General features: G+C 44.5%; 1 protein-coding gene across 13 annotated transcripts in view; it reads right to left on the reverse strand.

Annotated features, from left to right (window-relative positions):
* Positions 1-25,853, reverse strand: part of RYR2 (ryanodine receptor 2) — a 975,983-nt gene that overhangs the window by 206,690 nt on the left and 743,440 nt on the right. For all 13 annotated transcript variants that reach the window (XM_074990102.1, XM_074990110.1, XM_074990109.1 and 10 more), the window contains 4 exons: positions 21,255-21,315; positions 18,414-18,652; positions 10,146-10,227; positions 1,889-2,019 (listed from right to left, as the gene is read on the reverse strand). In XM_074990102.1, the coding sequence (XP_074846203.1) occupies positions 1,889-2,019; positions 10,146-10,227; positions 18,414-18,652; positions 21,255-21,315 (513 nt within the window). The remainder of the gene's footprint in view (positions 1-1,888; positions 2,020-10,145; positions 10,228-18,413; positions 18,653-21,254; positions 21,316-25,853) is intronic.

Consider the following 25,853-nt stretch of genomic DNA (forward strand, 5'->3'; position numbering starts at 1 on the left):
AACAAGTGTTTTTTTTTTTTGTGCTGGTATTTCTCAATACTGAGCACTGCACCTCAGTAGGCCTAGCCACTGCTTTAGCTGGGAGGGGAGTGCAGGGAGCTGGCTGAGTACCAGCTTCTCTCAGTCTCTCTCTCTCACTCTCTCACTCTTTTTGTTTTTTTAACCAAAAAAGCACTATTAATGAAATTTCTTTCCACAAGAAAGATGAAGCTATAAACATGATTCTATTACATAATTATGGTATACAATAGCATATTGCTTCTTCATTTCTGCAACATTTGTGGTATGCATTATATCTACAAAGAGAAATAGCAAAATAACTAAAGAAAATGATATACTACTACTACTGTCTAATTTTTAATTTCATCCATTGTAGCTTAAAATAAGACAATTTAATCACAGAACCTCTAAAATACTTCCAAGAGGGAACAGAATGAGGAACAGCCTTAATTCCCCAAATTTGTTGTAATAAATTCAGCCTCTGAAAGGGCTATTCTTACATAACAGAACTTATTTGAAACCTTTAATTTGGATTTTCCTTTGCTGTGCTATTTCCCACACTGAAAATACAAGGTATGCCACATCAAACAATTTATGATCCTCTATTTTAACTATTGATTTGTTAAGGGCATACAATGTAGCAAAATATTCAGCCCCAACTAAAAATACAGGTAAGTTCCAAAGATGTAGAGAAGAGTTGAGGCAGAAAATGAGAGACAAGAAATAAAACTGTTAATTGGGATATGCCTTTGTATTACATAAAATTATAGAACAATAGGACTGGAAGGGACCTCGAAAGGCCATCGAGTCCAGCCCCCTGCCCCAATGGCAGGACCAAGTACTATCTAAACCATCCCTGATAGACATCTATCTAATCTGTTCTTAAATATCTCTAGCAATGGAGATTCCACAACCTCCCTTAATGATACATGATAGTCAGCAGTTTACTTTCTCTTCATCTATGTCTACACTAGAGAATTTATAGAACTCAGCATTTTTGTCCATGGCTTTCTGCCTGTCCGCCATGGCTATGCATACACTACAGTGCTTTGTCAACAGAAGTCACTGTTGGAAGAAATGTTTCAACAAAACCTCTATTGACAGATTGTGTTTACACATAAAAGCAGATTGATCTTTTGATCCGATCTGTTGACAAAAGGGGCCCCAGAGCATCTACACAGCTTTTTTGTCAACAGTTTCTGTTGACAAAATGCATTTTGTGTGTGCACACTTTACAAGCTTTGCCTGCAAAACTTGCTCATGTAACCATAGCGCATGAGGCAGAATACCTTTCTTGACAGTATCTGTTGACAAAAAGGCTGTATGGATGCTCCAGGGGATCCTCTATCAACAGACAGGGCTTCTAGGTCACTGCACAGCCCTGTCTGCTGTGCTTGCTGTTGGCCATTTTGTTGAGAGAGTGGCCGGACTGCTCTCTGTTGACAGAGCGGATCGACAGAGCGATCTGTTTTTGTGTGTATTCATGATCTGCCAAAAGAAGTTTGCTTTCCAGTTTGTAGCTTTCCAGTGTTTGCTTTACAGAATGAACCTTACACAAAGCCATTTATATTACATACAAATCGTTTCTGAAATTAAAAACATTCTTCCATTTTACAATGCATGAACATGATCAAAATGAGGTGGAAATAATTTGGCAAGTTAAGTCCAAAATAACAAAACAATCTTTCCGTATGCAAGACTGGACGGCTTAAAAAGGAATGACAAACACTAAGCTTTGCAAGATGTAACCTACCATTCTAGAAATTGAAAATGAAAGAAAAGATAGCTGTAATTGAAAATGCGTGCGTATGCAGTGAGTAAGACAATAATTATCTTGAATAATGAAATTCCGATATTAAAATGCCTGTATGGGAGATTCAGGAGGTACCTGCTCTGTCTCTTGAAGACTTGGTGTTGTAGACAGAGTAGCTATTATGTTTGTTCAGATGAGTTTCCAAAAAGGCCACAGGAAAGGCACCAGCAAAAGCAGCCAAACATTCTCCTAAGGCTGAACGCTGCCTGTAAATTAACAAATGCTCATTGTTATATATACACACCTCTAATCTGACTAAATATAGGCATGGTCTAGTTCAATATTTCCTTAGTTTTTATTACAAACTATTATCTTCTCAAAGAGAGACTCTGTTACATGATTACAACCACTAACACAGTAACAGACAAATCCATTTAAGAGAGAGCAGAGTATAGACACCTGTTGGCATTATACAAATAAAATATTACATAAAAACTGTCAGAGGTGAGCCTACTTATTAGGTGATGATTACCAAGGAGCATTCAGGGAAAACATGGCACTAGTATAACAGAAGTAAGGACAGTAATCCTATTATTTTCCTCTGAATTTCTCATAATACTGACTAAAAACAGTCTCTCCTACTGACAGAAACTTTCCTGAATAAACTGATGGATCAAGAGCCCAAATGTTACCACTGTTTCACATCTAAATGATAACTGGAGGGCATTTTCTTGTTTATGAGATGCAGTAATAACCATCTCCTGGTCTTGCCCAAGAGCCAAAGTCTGACAGACAGGATATTGTTATTACAGAATTACTGAGATACAGTCCCAAGTTTTTATCTTGCTAAAACTTTTGCTCCGTTTTCCCACTCCACTCTGATTGCTTCTGGTCCAAAGGAAAACATGTTAGCTTATGCTATCTGAGACATGCCTTCCCTCAATTTTGGGACCCCAAGGCTCTTCTGTGTGGCTTGTCACAGGCATGGGAAAAATTACCTCCACTATAAGGAGTCAAAGAAATTCTGGCCACACACAATACCTTAAAGCCAAAAGACAGTTGCCATATAAAATATATATAGGGAGTATGTTGTGGGAAATTTGATATTCTTAAAATTGAAAAAAAAAACAAACCTTAAATGGTTACTAATTTTCCTACATAGGGAATACTTAAGTCCTACAGGCAAGCCAATTTTATTGTAGTACGTAATTGCCGAAATAACTAAACCTTGTGGACAGCTCTGCATAGATATGAGTTAATGAACGAGCCATTTCTAATTTTGCAAACAGGGCGACTGCTAACAGGAGGGAATTTTGAGAGAGGAGTTTAGAGGGGGAGCTTGGAGGGAGCTGGTTACTTCTAACATCCTTAAATCTTTTATAACATCCCCATCTGAAACTTTTACTTAAAAACTCCATATAGAATTAAATTAGATCAGAGGAGGAAATGGAGGCAGAAGACCAGCAGCAGAGCAGGGGCTATCCTGTTTATTGCATTGAGTGTAATATGTATGATTACCTACCCTGTGGGTGGGTGGCATATGTGTGCACTCAATGCAAGGAGCTCCTGGCCTCCAGAGACCGAGTGCAGGCTTTGGAGACCAGGGTGGCTGAACTGGAGGAGCTATGTTGCTGAGGTTTTCTGGGATGTAGTAGGGCTCTCCCACCTCCAATCTGACAGCTCCAATGCTGTTAAGGAGGATGAAAGGCTCAGGGAAGGAGAGCAGTCAATGGGGACAGAGGGAAACCATCCCACAGATGGGACCCTCCTTCCAGATGGTGCTATGGTATCCTTTCGCACTGAGAATACCTCTCCAGGGAAGGGAAAACCAGTTGTTAGGAAGAGGCAGGTGTTAGTAGTGGGTGACGATCATTAGAAATATAGATAGTTGGGTTTGTGATGACTGGGAGAACCGTATGGTGACTTGCCTGCCTGGTGCGAAGGTTGCGGATCTTTTGAGGCATCTAGACAGACTTATATGCAGTGGTAGGGAGGAGCCAGTGGTCGTAGTACATGTAGGTACTAATGACATAGGGAAAGGTAGGAGAGATGTCCTGGAGGCCAAATTTAGGTTGCTAGGAAGGAGACTGAAATCCAGGACCTACAGGCAAGACCTATGGTGGCATTCTCAGAAATGCTTCCAGTTCCACACGCAGGGTCAGGTAGGCAGGCAGAACTTCAGAGTCTCAATCCGTGGATGAGATGATGTTGTAGGGAAGAAGGGTTTACATTTATTAGGAACTGGGGACAGTTTTGGGGTAGGGGGAGCCTATACAGGAAAGATGGGCTCCACCTAAACCAAGGTGGATCCAGGCTGCTGGCATTAAACATCAAAAAGGTTGTAGAGCAGCGTTTAAACTAAGAGATGGGGGAAAGCCGATTGGTGCGGCGAAGCATGTGGATTGGACAGAGACTTCTCTTAGGTGAGACTCCATTGATAGGGATTCTCTAGAATTCAGTCAGAAGGGGAAGAAGGGAGATGATAAAGTATGGGCCAGATCAGATGAGAAAAAATCACAGGTAAAAGAATCCAATACGTCAGGGAAGGGCAGGCATATGAATAGTGGTAGTTTTTTAAAGTGCTTTTACACAAATGTTAGAAGTCTGTCTAATAAGATGGGTGAATTAGAGTACCTCATATCAAAGGAGAAGATTGACATAATAGGCATCACGGAAACTTGGTGGAATAAGGACAATCAGTGGGACACAATCATACTGGGATATAAAATATATCGGAAGGACAGAATGGGTCGAGTGGGTGACGGAGTGGTACTGCATGTGAAAGATAATATAGAATCAAATGAAATAAAAATCCTAAAGGAATCAAAATGTTCCATAGAATCGCTATGGATAGCAATTCCTTCCTCTGATGGGAATATAGCACTAGGGATATATTATCGACCACCTGACCAGGACAGTGACAGTGATGCTGAAATGCTAAGGGAGATTAGAGAGGCTATCAAAATAAAAAAAACTCACTAATAATGGGGGATTTCAATTATCCCCATATTGACTGGGTACATGTCACCTCAGGAAGGGATTCAGAGAGAAAATTTCTTGATGCCTTAAATGACTGCTTCTTGGAGCAGCTGGTACAGGAACCCACAAGGGGAGAGGCAATTCTTGATTTAGTACTGAGTGGAACACAGAGCCTGGTCCAAGAGGTAACTATTACAGGACCGCTTGGAAATAGTGACCATAACATAATAACATTTAATATTCCTGTGTTGGGAAGAACACCGCAACAGTCCAACACTGTGGTATTTAATTTCAAAAAGGGGAAGTACACAAAAATGAGGAGGTTATTTAAACAGAAATTGAAAGGTAAAGTAACTAGAGTAAAATGCCTGCAAGCTGCATGTTAACTTTTCAAAGACACCATATTAGGGGTCCAACTTAAATGTATACCCCAAATTAAAAAACACAGTAAAGCCGTGTCTACACGTGCACGCTACTTTGAAGTAGCGGCACTAACTTCGAAATAGCGCCTGTCACGGCTACACGCGCCGGGCGCTATTTCGAAGTTAACTTCGATGTTAGGCGGCGAGACGTCGAAGTCGCTAACCCCATGAGGGGATAGGAATAGCGCCCTACTTCGACGTTAAACGTTGAAGTAGGGCACGTGTAGCCGATCCGCGTCCCGCAACATCAAAATAGCGGGGTCTGTCATGGCGGCCATCAGCTGAGGGGTTGAGAGACGCTCTCTCTCGAGCCCCTGCGGGGCTCTATGGTCACCGTGGGCAGCAGCCCTTAGCCCAGGGCTTCTGGCTGCTGCTGCGGCAGCTGGGGATCCATGCTGCAGGCACAGGGTCTGCAACCAGTTGTCAGCTCTGTGTATTTTGTGTTGTTTAGTGCAACTGTGTCTGGAAGGGGCCCTTTAAGGGAGCGGCTTGCTGTTGAGTCCGCCCTGTGACCCTGTCTGCAGCTGTGCCTGGCACCTTTATTTCGATGTGTGCTACTTTGGCATGTAGACGTTCCCTCGCAGCGCCTATTTCGATGTGGTGCCGCGCAACGTCGAAGCTGAACATCGACGTTGCCAGCCCTGGAGGACGTGTAGACGTTACTCATCGAAATAGCCTATTTCGACGTCGCTACATCAAAATAAGCTATTTCGATGTAGGCTTCACGTGTAGACGTAGCCTAAGAGACTTAAAAAAGAGCCACCATGGCTTAACAACCATGTAAAAGAGGCAGTGAGAGATAAAAAGGCATCTTTTAAAAAGTGGAAGTCAGATCCTAGTGACCAAAATAGAAAGGAACATAAACACTGCCAAATTAAATGTAAAAATGTAGTAAGAAAAGCCAAAAAAGATTTTGAGGAACTGTTAGCCATAAATTCAAAAAACAATAGTAAAATGTTTTTTAAGTACATTAGAAGCAGGAAGCCTGCTAAAAAAGCAGTAGGGCCCCTGGACGATAGAGGCATAAAAGGAGCAATCAAGGAAGATAATTCCATTGCAGAAAAACTAAATGATTTCTTTGCTTCAGTATTCACGGCTGAGGATGTTAGAGAGATTCCCAAATCTGAGCCGTCCTTTATGGGTGACAAATCTGAGGAACTGTCCCAGATTCAAGTGTCATTAGAGGAGGTTTTGGAACTAACTGATAAGCTGAACAGTCACGAGTCTCTGGGACCAGATGGTATTCACCCAAGGGTTCTGAAAGAACTCAAATGTGAAATTGCAGGACTATTAACAGTGGTTTGTAACCTATCCTTTAAATCAGCTTTGGTACGCAATGATTGGAAGACAGCTAATATAACACCAATATTTAAAAAGGGCTCTACAGGAGACCCTAGCAATTACAGACTGGTAAGTCTAATGTCAGTACTGGGCAAATTAGTAGAAACAATAGTAAAGAATAAAATTGTCAGATGTGTAGAAGAACATGATTTGTTGAGCAAAAGCCAACATGGTTTCTGTAAAGGGAAGTCGTGTCTTACTAATCTATTAGAGTTCTTTGAAGTGGTTAACAAGCATGCGGACGGGGGGATCCAGTAGACATAGTATACTTAGATTTCCAGAAAGCCTTTGACACAGTCCCTCACCAAAGGCGCTTATGTAAATTAGGTGGTCATGGGATAGAAGGAAAGATCCTTTCATGGATTGGAAACTGGTTAAAAGACAGGAAACAAGAGGTAGGAATAAATGGTAAATTTTCACAATGGAAGGGGGTAACTAGTGGTGTTCCCCAAGGGTCAGTCCTGGGACCAATCTTGTTCAACTTATTCGTCAATGATCTAGAGAAAGGGGTGAGCAGTGAGGTGGCAAAGTTTGCAGATGACACCAAACTGTTCAGGATAGTCAAAACCAAAGCAGACTGTGAAGAACTTCAAAAAGATCTCAGCAAACTGAGTGATTGGGCAGCAAAATGGCAAATGAAATTTAATGTGGGTAAGTGTAAGGTAATGCACATTGCGAAAAATAACCCCAAATTTAGCTATGACAGATCAGGAAAGGGATCTTGGAATTATAGTGGATAGCTCTCTGAAAACATCCACACAGTGTGCAGCAGCAGTCAGTTTAGCAAATAGGATGTTAGGAATCATTAAAAAAGGGATAGATAATAAGACAAAAGATATCATACTTCCCCTATATAAAACTATGGTACGCCCACATCTTGAGTACTGCATGCAGATGTGGCCTCCACACCTCAAAAAAGATATATTGGCATTAGAAAAGGTTCAGAAAAGGGTAACTAAAATGATTAAGGGTTTGGAACGGGACCCATATGAAGAGAGGCTAGAGAGACTGGGACTTTTCAGTTTAGAAAAGAGGAGACTGAAGGGCAATATGATAGAGGTATATAAAATCATGAATGGTGTGGAGAAAGTGAATACAGAAAAGTTATTTACTTGTTCCCATAATATAAGAACTAGAGGACACCAAATGAAATTAATAGGTAGCAGGTTCAAAACTAATAAAAGAAAGTTTTTCTTCACACAGCGCACAGTCAACCTGTGGAACTCCTTACCAGAGGACACTGTGGAGGCCAGAACTCTAACAGAGTTTAAAAAAGAGCTCGATAAATATTTGGAGGTTAGGTCCATAGATGGCTATTAGCAAGGGGTAAGGTATGGTGACCAGCCTTTTGTCAAAAGCGAGAGATGGATGGCAGGAGACAAATCACTTGATCATTGTCTTCGGTTCATCTCCTCTGGGGCATCTGGCATTGGCTACTGTTGGCAGACAGGATACTGGGCTAGATGGACCTTTGGTCTGACCCAGTGTGGCCATTCTTATGTTCTTATGAAGAATGTACCAGGATGTAAAATAAACTGGGGAATTTGGAGGAGATTCCTACAAGTCACAGAACTTCCCCAGTTTGGTGAAAACCCTGCCTTCCTCTCTGACCCAGGAAAAAGAGAAACATGGAGTTTCCATTGTAACAAACTGCCACTAAATACCTAATCCATGATACCCTCAATAAACATAGGAATCTCTGCTTCTGTCTCCCACATATCTAGTTCCACTCTTATAGATATTTCCCCGAGTTCTATCCCACAAGAAAACCACATGAAAAGTATGTTTCACTAGACCTACAAGATAGCATGCTATTCTGTATGTGGCAGTGCTTGTGGACTACACTAAATGAAAGAGGCTATTTTCATGATAGTTCTTGCAACAATCAATATATAATTTAATACATGGTCAATACATAACATATATTCCACTTGAAGAGCATTCATATAAAATTCATATAGTTTTATTTATCACATGAGAATATTTTTTTTAAAAATGTATTTATATTTGTGAATAGATGGGGTGCCGTGTTGAGTTAAGCTCAAAGGTGAGGTGACCATATTTGTCATGAGCCATGTTGGAGAGTTCTGAAGGCAGTAGATATTTGAAGTATTGTGATTATGTCTCTTTCTCTAAAGTTAGAAATCTTTCAAATCTTATTGGCTATTAATTGTCTTTTGATAAAAACACAAGAAATAGCATTTGTCAGCATGAAAATCTGAGTCCTTTTACAAGGATGCAGTGATCTGCAGAAGAAACAAGTTTATATAGTTCAATGACTTAACAGAATTCCAGCAATGTAATGTAATGTAACTTACATTAACCTGTGCAACCTGAAGTTCTGACTTCAGTATGAAAGGAGTGACAATAGAAACCAGAAGAGAAACAGATACCCATCCAGGGAAGTGGTTGTTGTATTTCTCAGTTGCTATTCTGAATCCACTACTGATTTGCTTTGATCTTGAGCATGCCACTTTCAGTGTTTCTACATAGGCACAAATCTTCGAAATAACCATGCTAATGGCCATTTCGAAGATTACTAATGAGGCGCTGAATTGAATATTCAGCAACTCATTAGCATTAGGATGCTTCCGGCTGCTGCGTTTCAAAAGCGCTGCTTTGAAAAGCACGCGGCTCGGTGCGGCTACACGGGGGTCCTTTTCGAAAGGACCCCACACCTTTCAAAATCCAATATGGCTATTTCGAAGATTTGTGCCCGTGGAGACACAGCCTTTATCTCCCCCATTTTTCAGTTTCCCACTATGTAGGCTATAAATAATTAAACCTACTGGGATATTGCAAAGTGCTCTCTAAGGTTCATGTGGTGGGCTGATATTAGTGTAATATTAGTACAAAGGGTTAGGAATAAAGTTTCCTCTGTCTTGCTTCATGGCCTATTTGCCTAATTCTCTAGAGTCACTGATTACTTTCAAATGTGACTTTTTGATAATGAGTCCATCCAGGTTGGATCCAAGATTCAGTCTTGAATTTCATAGCTCAGATCCATATCTACTTGAAATACAAATGCAAAAGTTACATTCTGATGTATTATGCTTTATTTCATCTGATTTTTAACAGAATCATAATGACAAAATTCAGTAAGTCTGAATGGGTCTCTTACCCTTCAAATGAACTTGTAAAATGAATATATCATATTTTATTTTTATTTATTAAATTTCTGTAGAACAAAGGTAAAATTTTTATACCAGTCATGAACAGTGTGATATATGAGGCATAATCATAAAGTACATTTAAGGTAATCAATCTACAAGGGATAATTAAAACAATAATTGCAAAGAAAATTGCTATTTCCCTTTCTGACACTCAAATTTCTTAAGTTTCACTTGCAATTAATAATGTTTGTTGTATTCTGAAAACATTAGATTTTACAGTTCTGTTTCAAGCAAGAAATACTCTAATTTACAATAAAGGCCTCTTAATACAATGCAGTATTTTACGAATCATCACAATTCTCTTGTCTCTTAAGGGGCACTTGATTCTTCTACCTGTCCCACTTCTCCCCACACTCCTTTTCTTTAATAAGGCTTCCACTTGGAAAAATACATTGTAACAGAGAACACATGTGATATCTGCTTATATTACAGTGTACATATTAAAATTACAGTTATGTAAGTAATTTTTCATCTTACCGCTCCACATAGATACTCTTGCTGGTTCCAAGAGAGTACAAGCTGGACAATATTCTATAACAAGAGACCTGAACATCTTCCACTGAGAGAAAGGGGAAGAGACAAAGAAAGAGAAAAAGTTTTTAATACATTCCATTTTAGTGCTACATAATGGCTTTAAAATACAGAGTCAATCTAACTACATTTCTCTTGGCAACTTCCACACTAATGAGTTCACACTGACAAACACTATCTGTAGAAATCACTATAAATACAGAAAAGTAGCCCTTTTGGTCAGATGTTGCCTCAGCTCCTTGTGCAAAATTTCTACTTAGTTCAATAGGAAGCATATACTGAGAACAATATGCTATTTAAGTCGCATCTACACGTGCACACTACTTCAAAGTAGCGGCGCCAACTTCGAAATAGCGCCTGTCACGGCTACACGTGTTGGGCGCTATTTCGAAGTTAACATCGACGTTAGGTGGCGAGACGTCGAAGTCGCTAACCCCATGAGGGGATGGGAATAGTGCCCTACTTGGACGTTCAACGTCGAAGTAGGGAGCGTGTAGTCGTTGCGTGTCCCACAACATCGAAATTGCGGGGTCCTCCATGGCGGCCATCAGCTGAGGGGTTGAGAGACACTCTCTCCAGCCCCTGAGCTCAATGGTAGCCGCTTGCAGCGGCCCCTTAAAGTTCCCCGCCCCCTGCATTCCTGTGCAGGAAGCTGAGAGAGCGTGCAGGCAGCAGCAGTAACACGCGGCTAGCCTGCACGCTCCTCCACAGCTACACACACCCCCACCCACCGTGATGGCCACCTGCCAGCCCCCTCCAGCGCCCCCAGGGGACCCCCCCTCAAGGGAAGCCAGGGCTCACAGCCCAGCAGCCACGCGGGGAAGCAGCAGCGGGGCCCCTCCTGGATGGAGGCCAAGCTTCGGGACCTGCTGGGGCTCTGGAGCGAGGAGGAGGTGCTCCAGGTAATGGGGAGCAAGAGGCGGAACGCAGATGCGTTTGCTCGGCTGGCCGGGGCCTGGCCGCCCGGGGTCACCCTGCTCGCACTCCGGATCATGTCCGCAGTAAAGTGAAGGAGCTGCGGCAGGGTTACGCCCGGGCCCGGGATGCAGCCAGCCGATCTGGGGCTGCTCCCGTCACTTGCCCCTTTTACAGGGAGCTCAGGGCCATCCTTGGCCCCCGGCACACCTCCTTCCCTCTGGCCACTCTTGACACCTCGGCCGATGAGCCCCAGCAGGCCCCGGAGGCAGAGTCCACCCTGGAGGAAAGCCCCGCATCCCGGGGGCCCCCCCAGGAGCCCACCCCTGGGGCACCGGAGGAGGAGGAGGAGGAGAGGGACTCCTCCTCCAGTGACACCGGCCTCCAGATAATGCTGCCGTCCTGGAGCTCCAGCCTGGCGTCTGCCCCCCGGGTGTCCCCTGACCGTGGGAGTGGACCATGCAGTATGTATCCCCCCTGGTGCACACCTCCGGGGTTGAGGGGCGGGGGTAAGAGATATGACCAGGGCCCTCCACATGCCCAGATGGCCATGGCCCCAAGGACATCAGTGGCATGTCCCTCAGAAGAGTGCATCAGCCCCTGCCTCCCGCCCCCAGCACGACAGTGCCATGCCCCATCCCCGGGGCTGGGGGGAGCGGAACCTCTAGGGTCCCCCGGGGGGAGGGGGTGGGACACCCAGCAGCAGCAGCATGTGATGGAGTGGGGGGAGTGCAAATGCGAGACTCAGGCTAGATATGAGAAACAAGCTGAATAGCTCCCAGTGGCTAAGGATGATCCTGGCGCTACAACTGGCAGGTAACACCTTTGCCCTGAACAAAGAGGAGGGAGGAGCCGAGCTGGGTTTGAATCGGGGGCAGCAGTTAGAGGCTAGGGGAAGGGAGCCTGAGGAGGAAAGCTACACCCCCAGAGGGGCACTCCTCTGGGTCTTCTCCCCAGGATGGGTTGGAAGGACCATCTCTGACTGCTGTATTGTCGCTTCTGTGAGAAACTGGGCATCTGTTGCCTAATAAACCTCCTGTTGTACCTGCTGAGTGAGAGTCACTCCTGCCAGCGGACAGGGTGCAGTGCAGGGGGACCCCTGAACCCCATCACAGCAGCATCTCCCGGGGACGGGGATGGGGAACCTGCAGTAGAGGGGTGGGGGGACAAGGGCCACGGCTCGGGGCCCACACTAACGGCTGTCTCCACGCTTCTTCCCTCCCTCCTGTGTTCCGCAGCTGCACCATTGGAAGGACCAGAGAGTGCCGGCGAGGTGTCAGTGGTCCCGGAAAGCCCTCTGGGGCCATCACTCCAGGCCAGCCCCTTGGCGGAGGACCGACTGGCCCCACGGCGGGGAAGACGGAGGACCCAGCACCAGCAGCCGACGGCGACGGACCCCCAGCTGCTGGCCCTCCAGGAGGCATGGGGGGCCTACATGCGGACCCTCAACCGCATTGCGGACTCCATGGCCCCCCAGGACATGCCAGCCACCGCAGCACCCGCCCTGCCTGCTCCACCTGCTGCTCCAGCCGCTGCGCCATCCGCCGTCGCACCGCCACCCACCACCGAGGGCCATTCCACCAAGGGGGACCTGGGGCCAGCTGACACTCGCTGGCCGTATCTCCCGGTCCGCCTGGCCCCCAGCCAGCCCCGGCCAGGGCTGCGGCCGAGGCAGGGATCCCGGCCGCCCACCCCCAGCGCTGGACTGTAGGGGCATGGGGCCCAGGACGTGCCCCCCACCCCCTTTGTATATATTCCTCCCAGTTTATTGTTATTTTGTTGTAAATAGTTTGTATATTTGACCCGTTACTATGCTGATCCTTACCCCCCCATATAAATAGTTCTCCCCTTCCTTGTCTTCCCCTTTCATGTTATCCCTATTTTTATAATATATATATATTTATCAGTTAGATTTCCCCTATACATAGTTAGTTTGTGTTGTTCATAATATTAATAATAATAATAATAATAATAACAATAATAATGATAAGAGTTCTAGTAAAGATGTTTGAGTTGACAAACAACTGTCTGCTTTTATTTTTACAAGAAAAGTGGGGGGTGTGCTCTTGGGTGCTCTGTGGTGTGGGCGTAGGGGCAGGGAGTGTTGTGGAGGATGGGGGGGTGCAGTGGGGGGCCTGCCAGCGTTCACCCCGCGGCCTCATCAAACTGGGCCCGCAGGGCCTCCCGGACCCAGGTCCCTTCGGGGTCCACCTGGCAACTGGGGGCAGCAGGTGGCTGCACATCAGCCCTGCCGGCCTCCACAGCCCAGACGTGAAAGAAGGCCTCCCCCTTGCTCTCCACCAAGTTGTGTAGGGCGCTGCACGCACCCACAATCTGGAGGATGTTGGTGGGGCCCGCATCAAGGCGGGTGAGGAGACACCTCCAGCGCCCTTTGAGGCGGCCAAATGTGCACTCCACCACCTGGCGCGCGTGGTTCAGGTGCTGGTTGAAGCGCTCCTGGCTGGCAGACAGACGGCTCGTGTACGGGTGCATGAGCCAGGGCCAGAGGGGGTATGAAGCATCTGCGATGACACAGAGGGGCACAGGCCTGAGTTCCGGAATACCCGGGCGTTGTGGTGCTGCCAGGCCAGCCCACATAAGTGTCCAGGAAACAGCCCCGGCTGTCCACCAAGGCCTGGAGGACCACTGAGTGGTAGCCCTTCCGGTTTATGTAGCGTCCTCCACTGTGTTCCGGGGCGCGGATGGGGATGTGAGTCCCATCCAGAGCTCCGAAGCAATTGGGAAAGTCCAGGGTGGCAAAGCCCGCGATGGCGGCATCCGGGTCCCCAAGCCTCACAAGCCTGTGGAGGAGCAGGGCGTTGATGGAGCAGACGACCTGCAGGGGAAGCACATGGGAGAGCACCAATGAGGGGTGTGCAGGGTGTGCGTGGCCCTCCCCTGCCAGGGCCCCCCTCCCCTCCCCTCCCTCCCCTGCCAGGGCTGCCTCCCCCCCTCCCCCCATGGGTCCTCTTACCTCCAAGAGAACAGCCCCAACGGTGGCCTTGCCGATGCCAAACTGCTGGCCCACGGATTGGTAGCTGTCTGGAGTGGCCAGCTTCCAGAGAGTGATGCCGACCCGTTTCTCCACGCTCAGTGCGGGGGTGAGCCACTGGCATAGCTCCAGAAATGTCTGCCGGCTCATCCGAAAGTTCTGGAGCCAGAGGTCATCATCCCACTCTCCGAGCACCAGCCGCTCCCACCAGTCCGTGCTGGTGGGGTAGCTCCACAGCCGGCGGCGTGTGGGGGGCGGCGGGGTGCTGCAGGGTTGGGGGTTGAGTCCTCCTCCCCTGCGGGCAGCTCCTCCTCTGTGGCAAGGAGGTGCTCAGCTGCCTCCTGCATGGCATCGAGCAGGGAGAGGGCTGTGTGGACCTCTGGCTGCTGCTGCTGCTGCTGCTGCTGGAGGTCCATGACTGCGTCGCTTGAGGTGTGCGTGCCTATGGCTCCGCAGACCGCGTGCTGTGCAGGCTGCATGTGTCTGGGAGGGGCCCTTTAAGGGAGCGGCTAGCTGTTGCCCCGGAAGCGCTAGTCCGCCCTGTGACCCTATCTGCAGCTGTTCCTGGAACCCTTATTTCGATGTGTGCTACTTTGGCGTGTAGACGTTTCCTCGCAGCGCCTATTTCGATGTGGTGCTGCGCAACGTTGACGTTGAATGTCGACGTTGCCAGCCCTGGAGGATGTGTAGACGTTATTCATCGAAATAGCCTATTTCGATGTCGCTACATCGAAATAAGCTACTTTGATGTAGCGTTCATGTGTAGACATAGCTTTAATGTGTCATTAGCACTCTGTCTTTTTCTGCTGATAGTGGCACATCATTCTTAATAGGATAATGCATAGTTATAGAAGCTGAGAGTTGATTTATTAAATCATCTATGCAATATATTTAGTAAATATTTTCCAACTGCTAACAGCTTTTTGAAAGCAGATAATTCTCCCGGTAAATTTCTAAAGTGTTAGATGAGTAAAAACAAAAAAAGAACACTCAAATGGCATACTGGGTCACACCAAAGGTCCAGGTAGGCCAGAATGGTGTTTTCTAACAGTGGGTCAATGTCAGGTGCCCCAGAGAGAATGAACAGAACAAATAATCAACAATTCCCTGCACTCATTCCTAGCTTCTGGCAAACAGAGGCCAGCAACTTCTTCTATGACCCATTCTGGCTAATAGCCATTGATAGACCCTCTATGAATTTCTTTGTTTCCTTTTTCAGCCCTCATATACTTTTCACCTTCACAACATCCTCTAACAAAGCGTTCCACAGCTTGACTATGCATTGTGTGACGAATTACTTCTTTTTGTTTGTTCTAAACCTGTTGCTTATTAATTTCCTTTGGTGACCCCCTAGTTCTTGTGTTATGAAAAGGAATAAATATCACTGTTTTATCTAGTTTCTCTCAACCAGTCATGGTTTTACAGACCTCTATCATACCCTCCTTTATTGGTCTCTTTTCCTAGCTAAAAAGTCACAGTCTTATTAATTTCTCACATGAAAGCCATTCCATACCCCTACTCATTTTTGTTTCCCTTTTCTGAACCTTTTCCAATTACAATATATCACTTCAGAGAAGGGGCAACCACATCTGCAAGCAGTGTTCAAGATGTAGGCATACCATGGATTTATATTGTGGCAATATGATATTTTCTGTCTTATTTTCTATCCCCTTAATAATTCCAAATACACTGTTTGCCATTTTTTTTTGACCGTGGCTGCACATTGGGAAGATGTTTTCACAGAACTATCCAGAACGGCTTCAACATCTTTCTTGAGTGGTAACAGCTAATTTAGACCCCATAATTTGCTCTGTATAATTGGGATATTTTCCAGTGTATATTAGTGTGCAATTATGTGCCATTTGGTTACCCACTCATGGAGTTTTGTTGGAGATCTCCTTGTAACTCCTTACAGTCTGCTTTGGGCTTAAGTATCTTGAGGAGTTTTGGATGATTTGCAAATTTTGCCATCTAATTTCCAGATCATTTATGAATATTTTGAAGACGACTGGTCCAAGAACAGACCTCCCTCCTTCAGTAGATACCATTATTCACCCCCTCTCTATTTTGAAAACTGAACATTTATTCTTAACGTTTGTCTCCTATTATTCCCTCTTATCCCATGACAGCTTACTTTGCCTAAGAGCCTTTGAAGAGGGACCTTGTCAAAGGACATCTGAAAATGTAAGTACACTATACCCATTGGATCCTCCTTGTCCTCATGCTAGTTAACCCCTTCACAGAATTCTAATAGATTGGTGAGGCACAATTTCTCTTCATAAAAACCTCATAGTGTATGTATATGAATATAAAATCAGGATCTAACCAATTTAATAGTGTATGATGCTTTATAAAATATACAATGGTAGAAAAATAGTTGAATAGATTTTCAGTTTTGTAAATTATATTTAATTTATACCTGTATCAAATTATAATTAATTTATACTTATAATTAATGTATATTTATCTCAAATCTTAAATTATACTTATCACATATTTAGACAATGCTATAGGTAAACAGGATCTAAATGATATATTCATTAGTCAGGAAAGGGAACAAAAACAAAATGATCTCCTGATCCCCACAGCAGCTTCCCTTTCACTGTTTGTTTTAGGAATAACAACTATCACATTATGCATTCTATTTTAAAGACCAATGTTGTTTTTTCTGTGTGGGGCTGTAAAAAACAGAATTGATCAAATTAAGGAGAAAAGATAGATATGTCCTCCAGTTCAGCTACCTCAATTCACTTTCATGGTACATTTCATGCTCAATTAACTGGTATTTTCTGAAAAAACTCTGACTGGAAATTTTCTAACCAGCTCTAGTTACAATTCCTTACTACAAAGGCTTTTTTTTTTTTAAGTTCAAGCTATAGATTTTTATTATGGGATCCCTAATTTAATCTCTGGGGTGGGTCAAAATGGTGTTCATTACACAAGTGGGAGTTGGTCCAGGAGTTGACCAGATGTGGTGCACAGTCAGGTTGAGCGTATTCTGTTCAGAAGTCGTACAGAACCCACTAGTCTCTATACTACTTGTCCTTCTTAGTGTCCTGTCCACAGTCATTCCAACAGTCACAATCCAAGCTACAGAGACTAACTTTTCAGTTGAAACTGTTTTCACTTCTGTTCAATACCCAGGGTCAGCCATAACACTAACATAAATAATGTGATTGAGAAAATTTGTCTCATTCATCCATACATTTTTGTACTCTGCCTGGGGGATGAGTCCATACATTCAGTTGTGATGGCTTCTCAAAGCCTCAAACCTTCAGAGGCAGATAATTTTGATTGTCTGGCCTAACCTTGTTGTTATCTCTTGCCACTGAAGAGCCCAAAGCTAACAACTATAATTTCTAAATTAAATACTCTCAAAATGTATCAGACTGCCCAGCACTAAGAAGTAACTGTCCAAACTGTGGAAAAAAGATATACAAACTGACCTGACACTGAGAGCCATCTTCCCCCATCCTCCACTCCCCCTCATCAGGGGGCTGCGGAGCTCCCATCCCCGGTGCCTCACTGTGGGGCAGCTGTTCTCATCGCTGAGGAGCCCTGGCATGGAACAAGAGCCCCCTCATCCCTGGAGGCCAGTGTGGTCACCCTATCCAAACATTACAGGTCTGAAACTCTGCTTTGTGGTCTATAAGAAGCACTGCAAGAGTACAGCTTTAGTCCTGCAGAAATTAATTGATTTACAAAATGCAGGCTCTGCATCAACTGTGCTCAACTCCACAGAACTGGAACTTTAGAAATACCTCCCCACATCAGTCCTTTGCAGCTGTCTTCAGCAGTTTCTCCTGCTCGGCCTCATGCACCCTTCTGAACATTGCATCAATTCATACAAGGTCATGCTCATAACTAAAGTCAGGTGACAAAACCTTGCTTGAAAGTTCTGAATGAATGAGGTTGCATTACAACAGCTTTCATCACAGAACTTAAAAATTCTATATAAAAATGAAATTTGCAACATGCTTAAATGTTATTATTCCCATTCTACAAATGGATAAACTCACGCAGGGAGAGAGTATATGAGTTATGCAAGATCACATATCAAATCTATGGTAGAGCCAAAAACATAATCCAGATATCTAATCCTAGCCTCTCACCACAAAACTATACCCCTGACTATATTTTTACACAACAGGATAAAACCTGGTTAAGACAAATTCTCATTTAAATCAGTGAAATTTTGACAGATTTTCTCAGTTTTTGTCCCCATGTATTACAAGCCAAACTGTAATAACCCTCAGTATAAAACAATAAAGATCATTGGTTCCCTGACATTGCTATAGATGACATACATATTAAATCTTCGCCAAATTGATGCTGTCCAATATGTTCAAATAACGAAGAGAGCACTGGGAGGAGAGCCACTGTGGTGTAGTTAATGATTTGTGTCACTCCCTTTGGTTGATTTCTTGTGTGTGTAAACTGGCCTTGCTTAAGATTTTCCATTGTCTTCTCCAGATCTTCTGCAGCATTATCCAAAAATGCTCTCAATGCCATTTTAACAGACTCCAGGCCAGTCTTCATCACAGTCCTGTGTATTACATGTAAAAAAATTAGAGATCATATTTTGTTAGAGAAACATGAAACAAAGCCTACTTCTGACTAATATAAAAATGTGTAAGATCTTGGGAAAACTGTCAGATTGGTTAAAATCATCTTTCTTTAATGAAAGCAACTCATGGAAGTACCTTCCAATTGAAATGTCACCCAGGCTAAAAGAGATTTCATTTGACATTGACATGAATTCTTAAGGGAAGAGTTTCTATGTTTTATAAAAAGAAGAAACGAGGAAGCCTGCAACATCATTGAAAGAGGAAGCTTATAGTTGTGTGAAGCTGCCAGCCAAAATGCCTATTAAACCATCATAGACAGATTTTGCTTCAGCAATTTAAAATATCAGAATGGGTTTTCTAAAAGCCACAGTTAAAATCTGTAGTTAAAAAAAAAGAGAAACATGAACACGGAGGTTATATAACTACAATCACTCATAGACAATACCATAATTCAGCACCACTGCTTTGCAACAGAAACACATGGCTAGCTGAGTTGATTGTAGAGGTCCTATACTAATAGCAAAGTACAAGTCCACAGTTTTCATTCTGATTGTGAAAAACCAAGGGCTTGTCTACACTAGCTCCCTACTTCGAAGGGAGCATGGTAAGTAGGGTTTTGGGAGTTTATTAATGAAGTGCTGTGGTGCATACGCAGCACTTCATTAAGCAAATTCTCCCCCCCGCCCCACGGCAACTTTGAAGCATTAAACTTCAAAGTGCCGGCTCGTGTCTAACCACAGCTCACTCGCCGGTACTTCAAAGTGCCCGGGGTACTTCAAAGTCCTTTACGCCTCAAAATTTTGGTCAATGGCTCAATGTCTGGATGGCTGTTGGCTTCAAGCGGAGTGCCACAAAGCTTGATTCTGGGGCCGGTGTTGTTCAACATCTGTGTTAATGAGCTGGATGAGGGACTGGATTGCACCCTCAGCAAGTTTGCAGATTACACTAAACTAGGTGGAGAGGTAGACACATTGGAGGGGAGCGATAGGATCCAAAGTGACCTGGATAAATTGGAGGACTGGGCCAAAAGAAATCTGATGCGGTTCAACAAGGAGAAGTTTAGAGTCTTGAACTTGGGATGGAAGAATCCTAAGTATTGTCATAGGCTGGAGACTGACTGACTAAGCAGCAGTACAACAGAAAGAGATCTAGGGGTTACGGTGGATGAAAGGCTGGATAAGAGTAAACAGTTGCCCTTGTAGCCAAGAAGACTAACGGCATATTAGGGTGCATTAGGAGGAGCATTTCGAGCAGATCTAGAGAAGTGGTTGTTCCTCTCTATTTGGCACTGGTGAGGCTACATCTGGAATATTATGTCCAGTTTTGGGGCACCCCATATAAAAAGGATGTGAATGTTCTGCAGCAGGTTCAGCAGAGGGCAACAAAAATGATTAAGGGGCCTGGAGTACATGACCTATGACAAAAGGTTGAGGGATTTGGGCTTGTTTAGTTTACAGAAGAAAAGACTGAGGGGTGATTTAAGAGCGGCCTTCAGCTGCCTGAAGGGGAGCTCTAAAGAGGAGGGTGAGAAACTGTTCTCAGTGATGACAGATGGCAGAACAAGGAGTAATGGTCTGAAGTTGGAGAGGTGTAGGTTTGATATTAGGGAAAAACTACTTCACCAGGAGGGCAGGGAAGCACTGTAATGCGTTGCCTAGAGAGGTGGTGGATTCTCCGTCCCTCGAGGTTCTTAAGTCCCGGCTTGACAAGTTCCTGGCTGGGATGACTTAGTGGGGGTTGATCCTGCTTGAAGCAGGGGGCTGGACTAGATGACCTCCTGAGTTCTCTTCTAGCCCTATGATTCTATGCTTCTGAACCAGTCCAAGTGAAAAATGCTAAATTACTTCAGTTTTATGGGCTGCCGATCTATTTTATTCACACAATATGTACTGCATGGGCAGCAGCAATGCAAGCTTCCACATACAGCCCTACACATGTACCTGAGTACATATGTATGACTTCATTGCAGAGTTAATTTGGGTGCCTGGAACCTGGCTAACCAAGCTTAGGTGTGCAAACCCACACTCAGGTCATTATGTTCTCAGTGCTGCCGTACTCATCAATGTCTCACCGGGACTCAAGTACATAGGACTGAAGGAGGGAGGTGAGGGGCAGGGATGTTAAGTGTCTTGCCTGATATAATTACAAGCATCAAAGGAAGGGAATCAGTCCTTGTAATGCAAGCCCTATGTACTTGATTTGTAAGCTTTTATTGCAAGTTTTTGGACTTCTGTACTTATAGATGTCAGTATACTGGAAATGCTATTGATCTGATGAAATGGGTCTGTCTCACAAAAGCTCATCACCAAATAAATAATTTTGTTAGTCTTTCAAGTGCTACATTTCTGCTGTTTTGTTTTGGTCAGGAGTTACTCGGTGAGCGAGTCATAAAAAGCTCTATATTATATTATCAAACCCTTGGGTTATCAAGAATAACAATAAACTAACAGTCAGCAACCATTTTTTATTTCAGAAATTCTGTGGCCATATACAGATAATCAGCCCTCAAAACCTACCGCACATATGTTATTCATTTGTAAGTGATGTTGTTTATACTTTAGAAAACATATTCAGCATTACCTTGCATCCAAAGTCTGGCCAAGTATATGAAGACAGTTGACTATTGATGTTGCATCATTTCCTAAATAGGAAGCAAAATGATTGACCAATTAAAGAGTGTTTGCATTACAGCAATCCAATTTTTGTTAACATTTGTCATTTTCTAAGAAGCAGTAAATGACATATCAGAGACACAACTCATCTACTGCATGATTTTAGCAGTCAAGTTAAAAACATGCAGTTTCTTGCATTGAATTTGTTTACATAGATGTTGATACCAGAGACACTAAAGCGTCTCTCATCAAATAGCTGAGGCACTCAAAAGCATCTCTCCCTCAAACACCTCAAGCACTCCTGAAGCACTTAGATGTGATGTTAATTAGACCTGCAGTGACTTTGTGTTTTTCATTTAAATTTCACGCCAATTGATTCAATTTTATTTGCTCACTTATTTTCTTTTTGTTAGATAATAAAAGCTATCTAATGTGCTCAGTTTGGTGCTGCCTCAATGGAACAAGTGACAAGCATTCATATAACACGTTAAAGATGTTAGATCCTGAACATTACAGCCAAGCTGAAGTGATCTACTGAAGGATTTTTGATATCACCGATACCTCTTCCAGAAAATCAACACAATAGTTCTCACAGTTCTTTCAGTTCTCCATTTAATGCTTCACAATAAGTTTTCTAACTATGAAGCTATAAAGCACAGAGTCAGAAGTTGTTACAATGAAAGGACAACAGGGGACATTTGACGTGGGTTTAATTAGGTCAGAACTTTATTATTACATGTCTGGGACTACCTGGCAGATAGAAGTGTACAATGCAATTATTCCCATATTTATTCTGCAATTACTCAGGGAGCTTTCATCAGCTGTCCCTATTTTTCCATCCATGTACCTACAGCAAATCCATTACCAGGCCCTTACTATCCACTCCCCTCTTCATAGGGCAGTTAGGGTGGGCAATAAAAATGGGAGCTTAGTTACCGGACATACCATTTACAGGAGTTCCCAACAGCCTCCCATTCATTCCTTTCATGAACACCTCTGGATAGTAACAGAGAGGCAGCCATGTTAATCTGTATTCTAACAAAAACAAACAAGCATTCATGTAACACTTTAAAGCCTAACAAACCAATTTATTAGGTGATGAGCTTTCATGGGGCAGACCCTCTTCTTCAAATCTCTAGATAGTGCTGTACCAGAAATGGCATCATGATTTAATAACACAGCGATAAAAAAAATTGAAATAAAAACTGACAAATCAGATACATAGGACAGAAAAGGTGGGAATGGGGGAGGGGAGCAAACTAAGCGTCCTGCCTGAACTCACTGTGAATATCAGATATGGAAGCTGTCTTTGTAATGCATGAGGTAATTGCTATCTCTATTAAGACCTAGCCTGAATGCATCAAATTCAAGCATAAACTGCAGTTCACATCTCCCTTTGTAATCAGCTGTTAAAGTCTCTTTATTGTAAGATGCATATTCTTAGGTATTTAACAGTATGGCCCACTCCATTGAAATGCTCACTGACAGGTTTATGCATATTCAGATTCCTAATGTCTGCTTTGTGTCTGTTTATTCTTTGGCAAAGTGATTGTCCAGTTTGTCCAATATTCAAAGCAGAGGGGCATTGTCGGCGTATATAACATTGGTTGATGTACAGAAGAATGACCCCCTAATCCTGTAATTAATGTGATTAGGTCCCAGTGATGGCATCTCCAGAATAAATATGTGGACGAAGTTGGAAATGGGGTTTGTCGCAAGGGAAAGTTCCAGGATTAGTACTACTGTGGTATGGCCTGTGGTTACTAATGAGAATTTTCCTGAGGTTAGGTGGTTGTCTGTAGAGAGAACAGGCCTCTCACCTAGGGCCTCTCAGAGTGTAGCATCATGTTCTAATATAGGTTGTAGGCTGCTGCTGAGGCGCTGCAGAGGTTTGAGGTGGGGGCTATAGGTAATGACAAATCGTGTTCTGTTATTGACCTTCTTGGGCTTATCTTGAAGTAGCTCATTTCTGGGTATTCATCTGGCCCTGTCAATCTGTTTTTTAATTTCTCCTGGTGGGTAATTAAGTTTTATGAATGCTTGGTAGAGATCTTTAAGCTTTTGGTCTTTGTCTGTAGGACTGGAGCACATGTGATTGCATCTAAGGGCTTGACTACAAATGATGGATTGTGTGGTGTGTGTGTCCTCTTTTTGGCTATGCCTACACATCAGCCTTATTTTAAAATAAGCTACTTTGGAATAGCCATTTTGAAATAGGGCTGCTACACACTTAGCATGTTCTACTGCACTTAGCTATTCTGAAATACATAGTCAGCACACATGGTGCTTATTTCAAAATAGTGCTTACTTTGAAATAGGTGCTGTTAAGACAGAGAATAGCTCTTAATTCAAAATAGGCATTATTCCTCCTGAAACGAGATTTAATGATTTTGAAATAGCACACCCACTATTTTGAATTTATTTCAAAATAGCTTATGCAAAGTGAAGACAACAGCAAAGTTATTTTGAAATAAAGAGAAGTTACTCACCGTAGTAACGGTGGTTCTTCGAGATGTATCCCCGTGGGTGCTCCACGTTAGGTGTCGGGCTCGCCCCGGCGCCGCAGGTCGGATCTTCCAAGCAGTTTCTGCCGGACCGCGCATGCGCCAGTGCGCGCCACTCCCTTGCGCGCTCCCGGCCACGTGCGCGATCCGGTCCCCGCCAGTTCCTTGACCAACCGCCTCGGATGCTCCTGCAAAACACTAAACAGGGATACGAAGCGGGGAGGATGGGCGGGTGGTGGAGCACCCACGGGGACACATCTCGAAGAACCACCATTACTACGGTGAGTAACTTCTCTTTCTTCTTCGAGTGTCCCCGTGGGTGCTCCACGTTAGGTGACTACCCAGCAGTAACCCAAAATAGGAGGTGGGTAATCGGATCATGTGCAGCTTGTCCCTGAGAGGACCGCTGTCAAGAGATGGGTATCCTCTTGGAATACCCTGTGTAGGGCATAATGCTTGGCGAAGGTGTCATAGGATGACCATGTCGCCGCTCTGCAGATGTCTTTTAGCGCAATACCCTTGAAAAAGGCTGTTGATGACGCCACCGCCCTAGTGGAGTGAGCCCTGGGCGTGGCCAGGAAAGGAGTCTTTTTGAGTTCGTAGCACAGTTTTATGCAGGATACGATGTGCTTCGAGATTCTCTGCAAAGAGAGACCTTCTCCTTTTGATTTGGGAGCGAGAGAGACTAGGAGTCTATCCGTTTTCCGGAAGGACTTAGTCCTGTCCATATAGAAAGCCAGCGCCCTCCTCACGTCCAGGAGGTGTAGGCGCGCCGCTTTGTTGGAGTTATGAGGCTTTGGATAACGGGGGTAAAACTATAGGTTCGTTAATATGAAACTCTGAAGAAACTTTGGGAACAAAGGCTGGATGCAGCCGTAAGGTTACCACCTCCTTGGAAATTACTGTGCAGGGTGGCGTTGCCATGACTGCCGCAAGCTTGCTCACCCTGCGAGCTGACGTGATTGCAAGAAGGAAGGTCGTCTTTATCGTAAGGAGACGGAGGGAGACCGTGGCTAAGGGTTCAAACAGTGGTCCCGTTAGCGCATTAAGCACCAGGTCCAAGCTCCACGAAGGTGGAAGCGGTTTCCAAGGTGGGTATAGGTTTACCAGCCCTTTGAGGAACCTGGTAACCATGGGATGGGCAAACACCGTGTGCCCTTCCTCTTCATGTCTGAAAGCAGATATAGCGGCAAGGTGGACCCTTCAATGAGGATAGGGAGAGTCCGCCTCTCTTGAGGTCCAGTGAATACTCTAGTATTACAGGTATATGCGCAGCAAGGGGGGCTAATTGCTTGGTAGAACACCATGCAGTGAATCGAGTCCATTTTTGCTTATAGGGCTTCCTGGTGGAAGTCCTCCTGCTCCTTTCTAGGACTTGTTGCACTCCCTCCGTACATGTGCTCTCTAGGGAGCTGAGCCATGGATTAACCATGCTTGCAGTCGCAGGCCTCGGGGGTGTGGATGCACTATGGACCCCTGGGCTGCGTGAGCAGATCTGGTGCCACCGGGAGGGGCATCGGTGGACGGTCTGACATGCGCAGGAGTAAGGGGAACCATTGCTGTCGATTCCACGGTGGGACTACAAGGATCATTCGGGCTTTCTCTCTCCTGGCTTTCTGCAAGACTTTGTGGATAAGCACTGTGGGAGTAAAGGTGTAGAGCAGGGGGCCCCTCCACGAGATCGCGAATGTGTCCCCCAGTGGCCCCCGTCCCAGTCCTGCCCTGGAGCCGTATTGTGGGCACTTCTTGTTGTGTTGAGTGGCAAACAGGTCTAACTGGGGAAAACCCCATGCGTGAAAAATTGGTCGTAGCGGATCAGAATGGATCTGCCACTCGTGTGTGAGTGTGAAGCGCCTGCTCAGCTGGTCTGCCTTCTCATTGTGAGTGCCTGGTAAATACGAGGCTTTCAAGGTTATATTGTTGGTGATGCACCAGTTCCACAATCGGACTGCTTCCGCACATAAGGCACGGGACCGAGCTCCTCCTTGTCGATTTATATAAAACATGGTGGAGGTATTGTCTGTACTGATCCCGACTACTTGCCTTGTATATGGTCTCGAAAG

Source organism: Carettochelys insculpta, chromosome 3, assembly GCF_033958435.1.
Source record: "Carettochelys insculpta isolate YL-2023 chromosome 3, ASM3395843v1, whole genome shotgun sequence".
Classification (NCBI taxonomy): Eukaryota; Metazoa; Chordata; order Testudines; family Carettochelyidae; genus Carettochelys; species Carettochelys insculpta.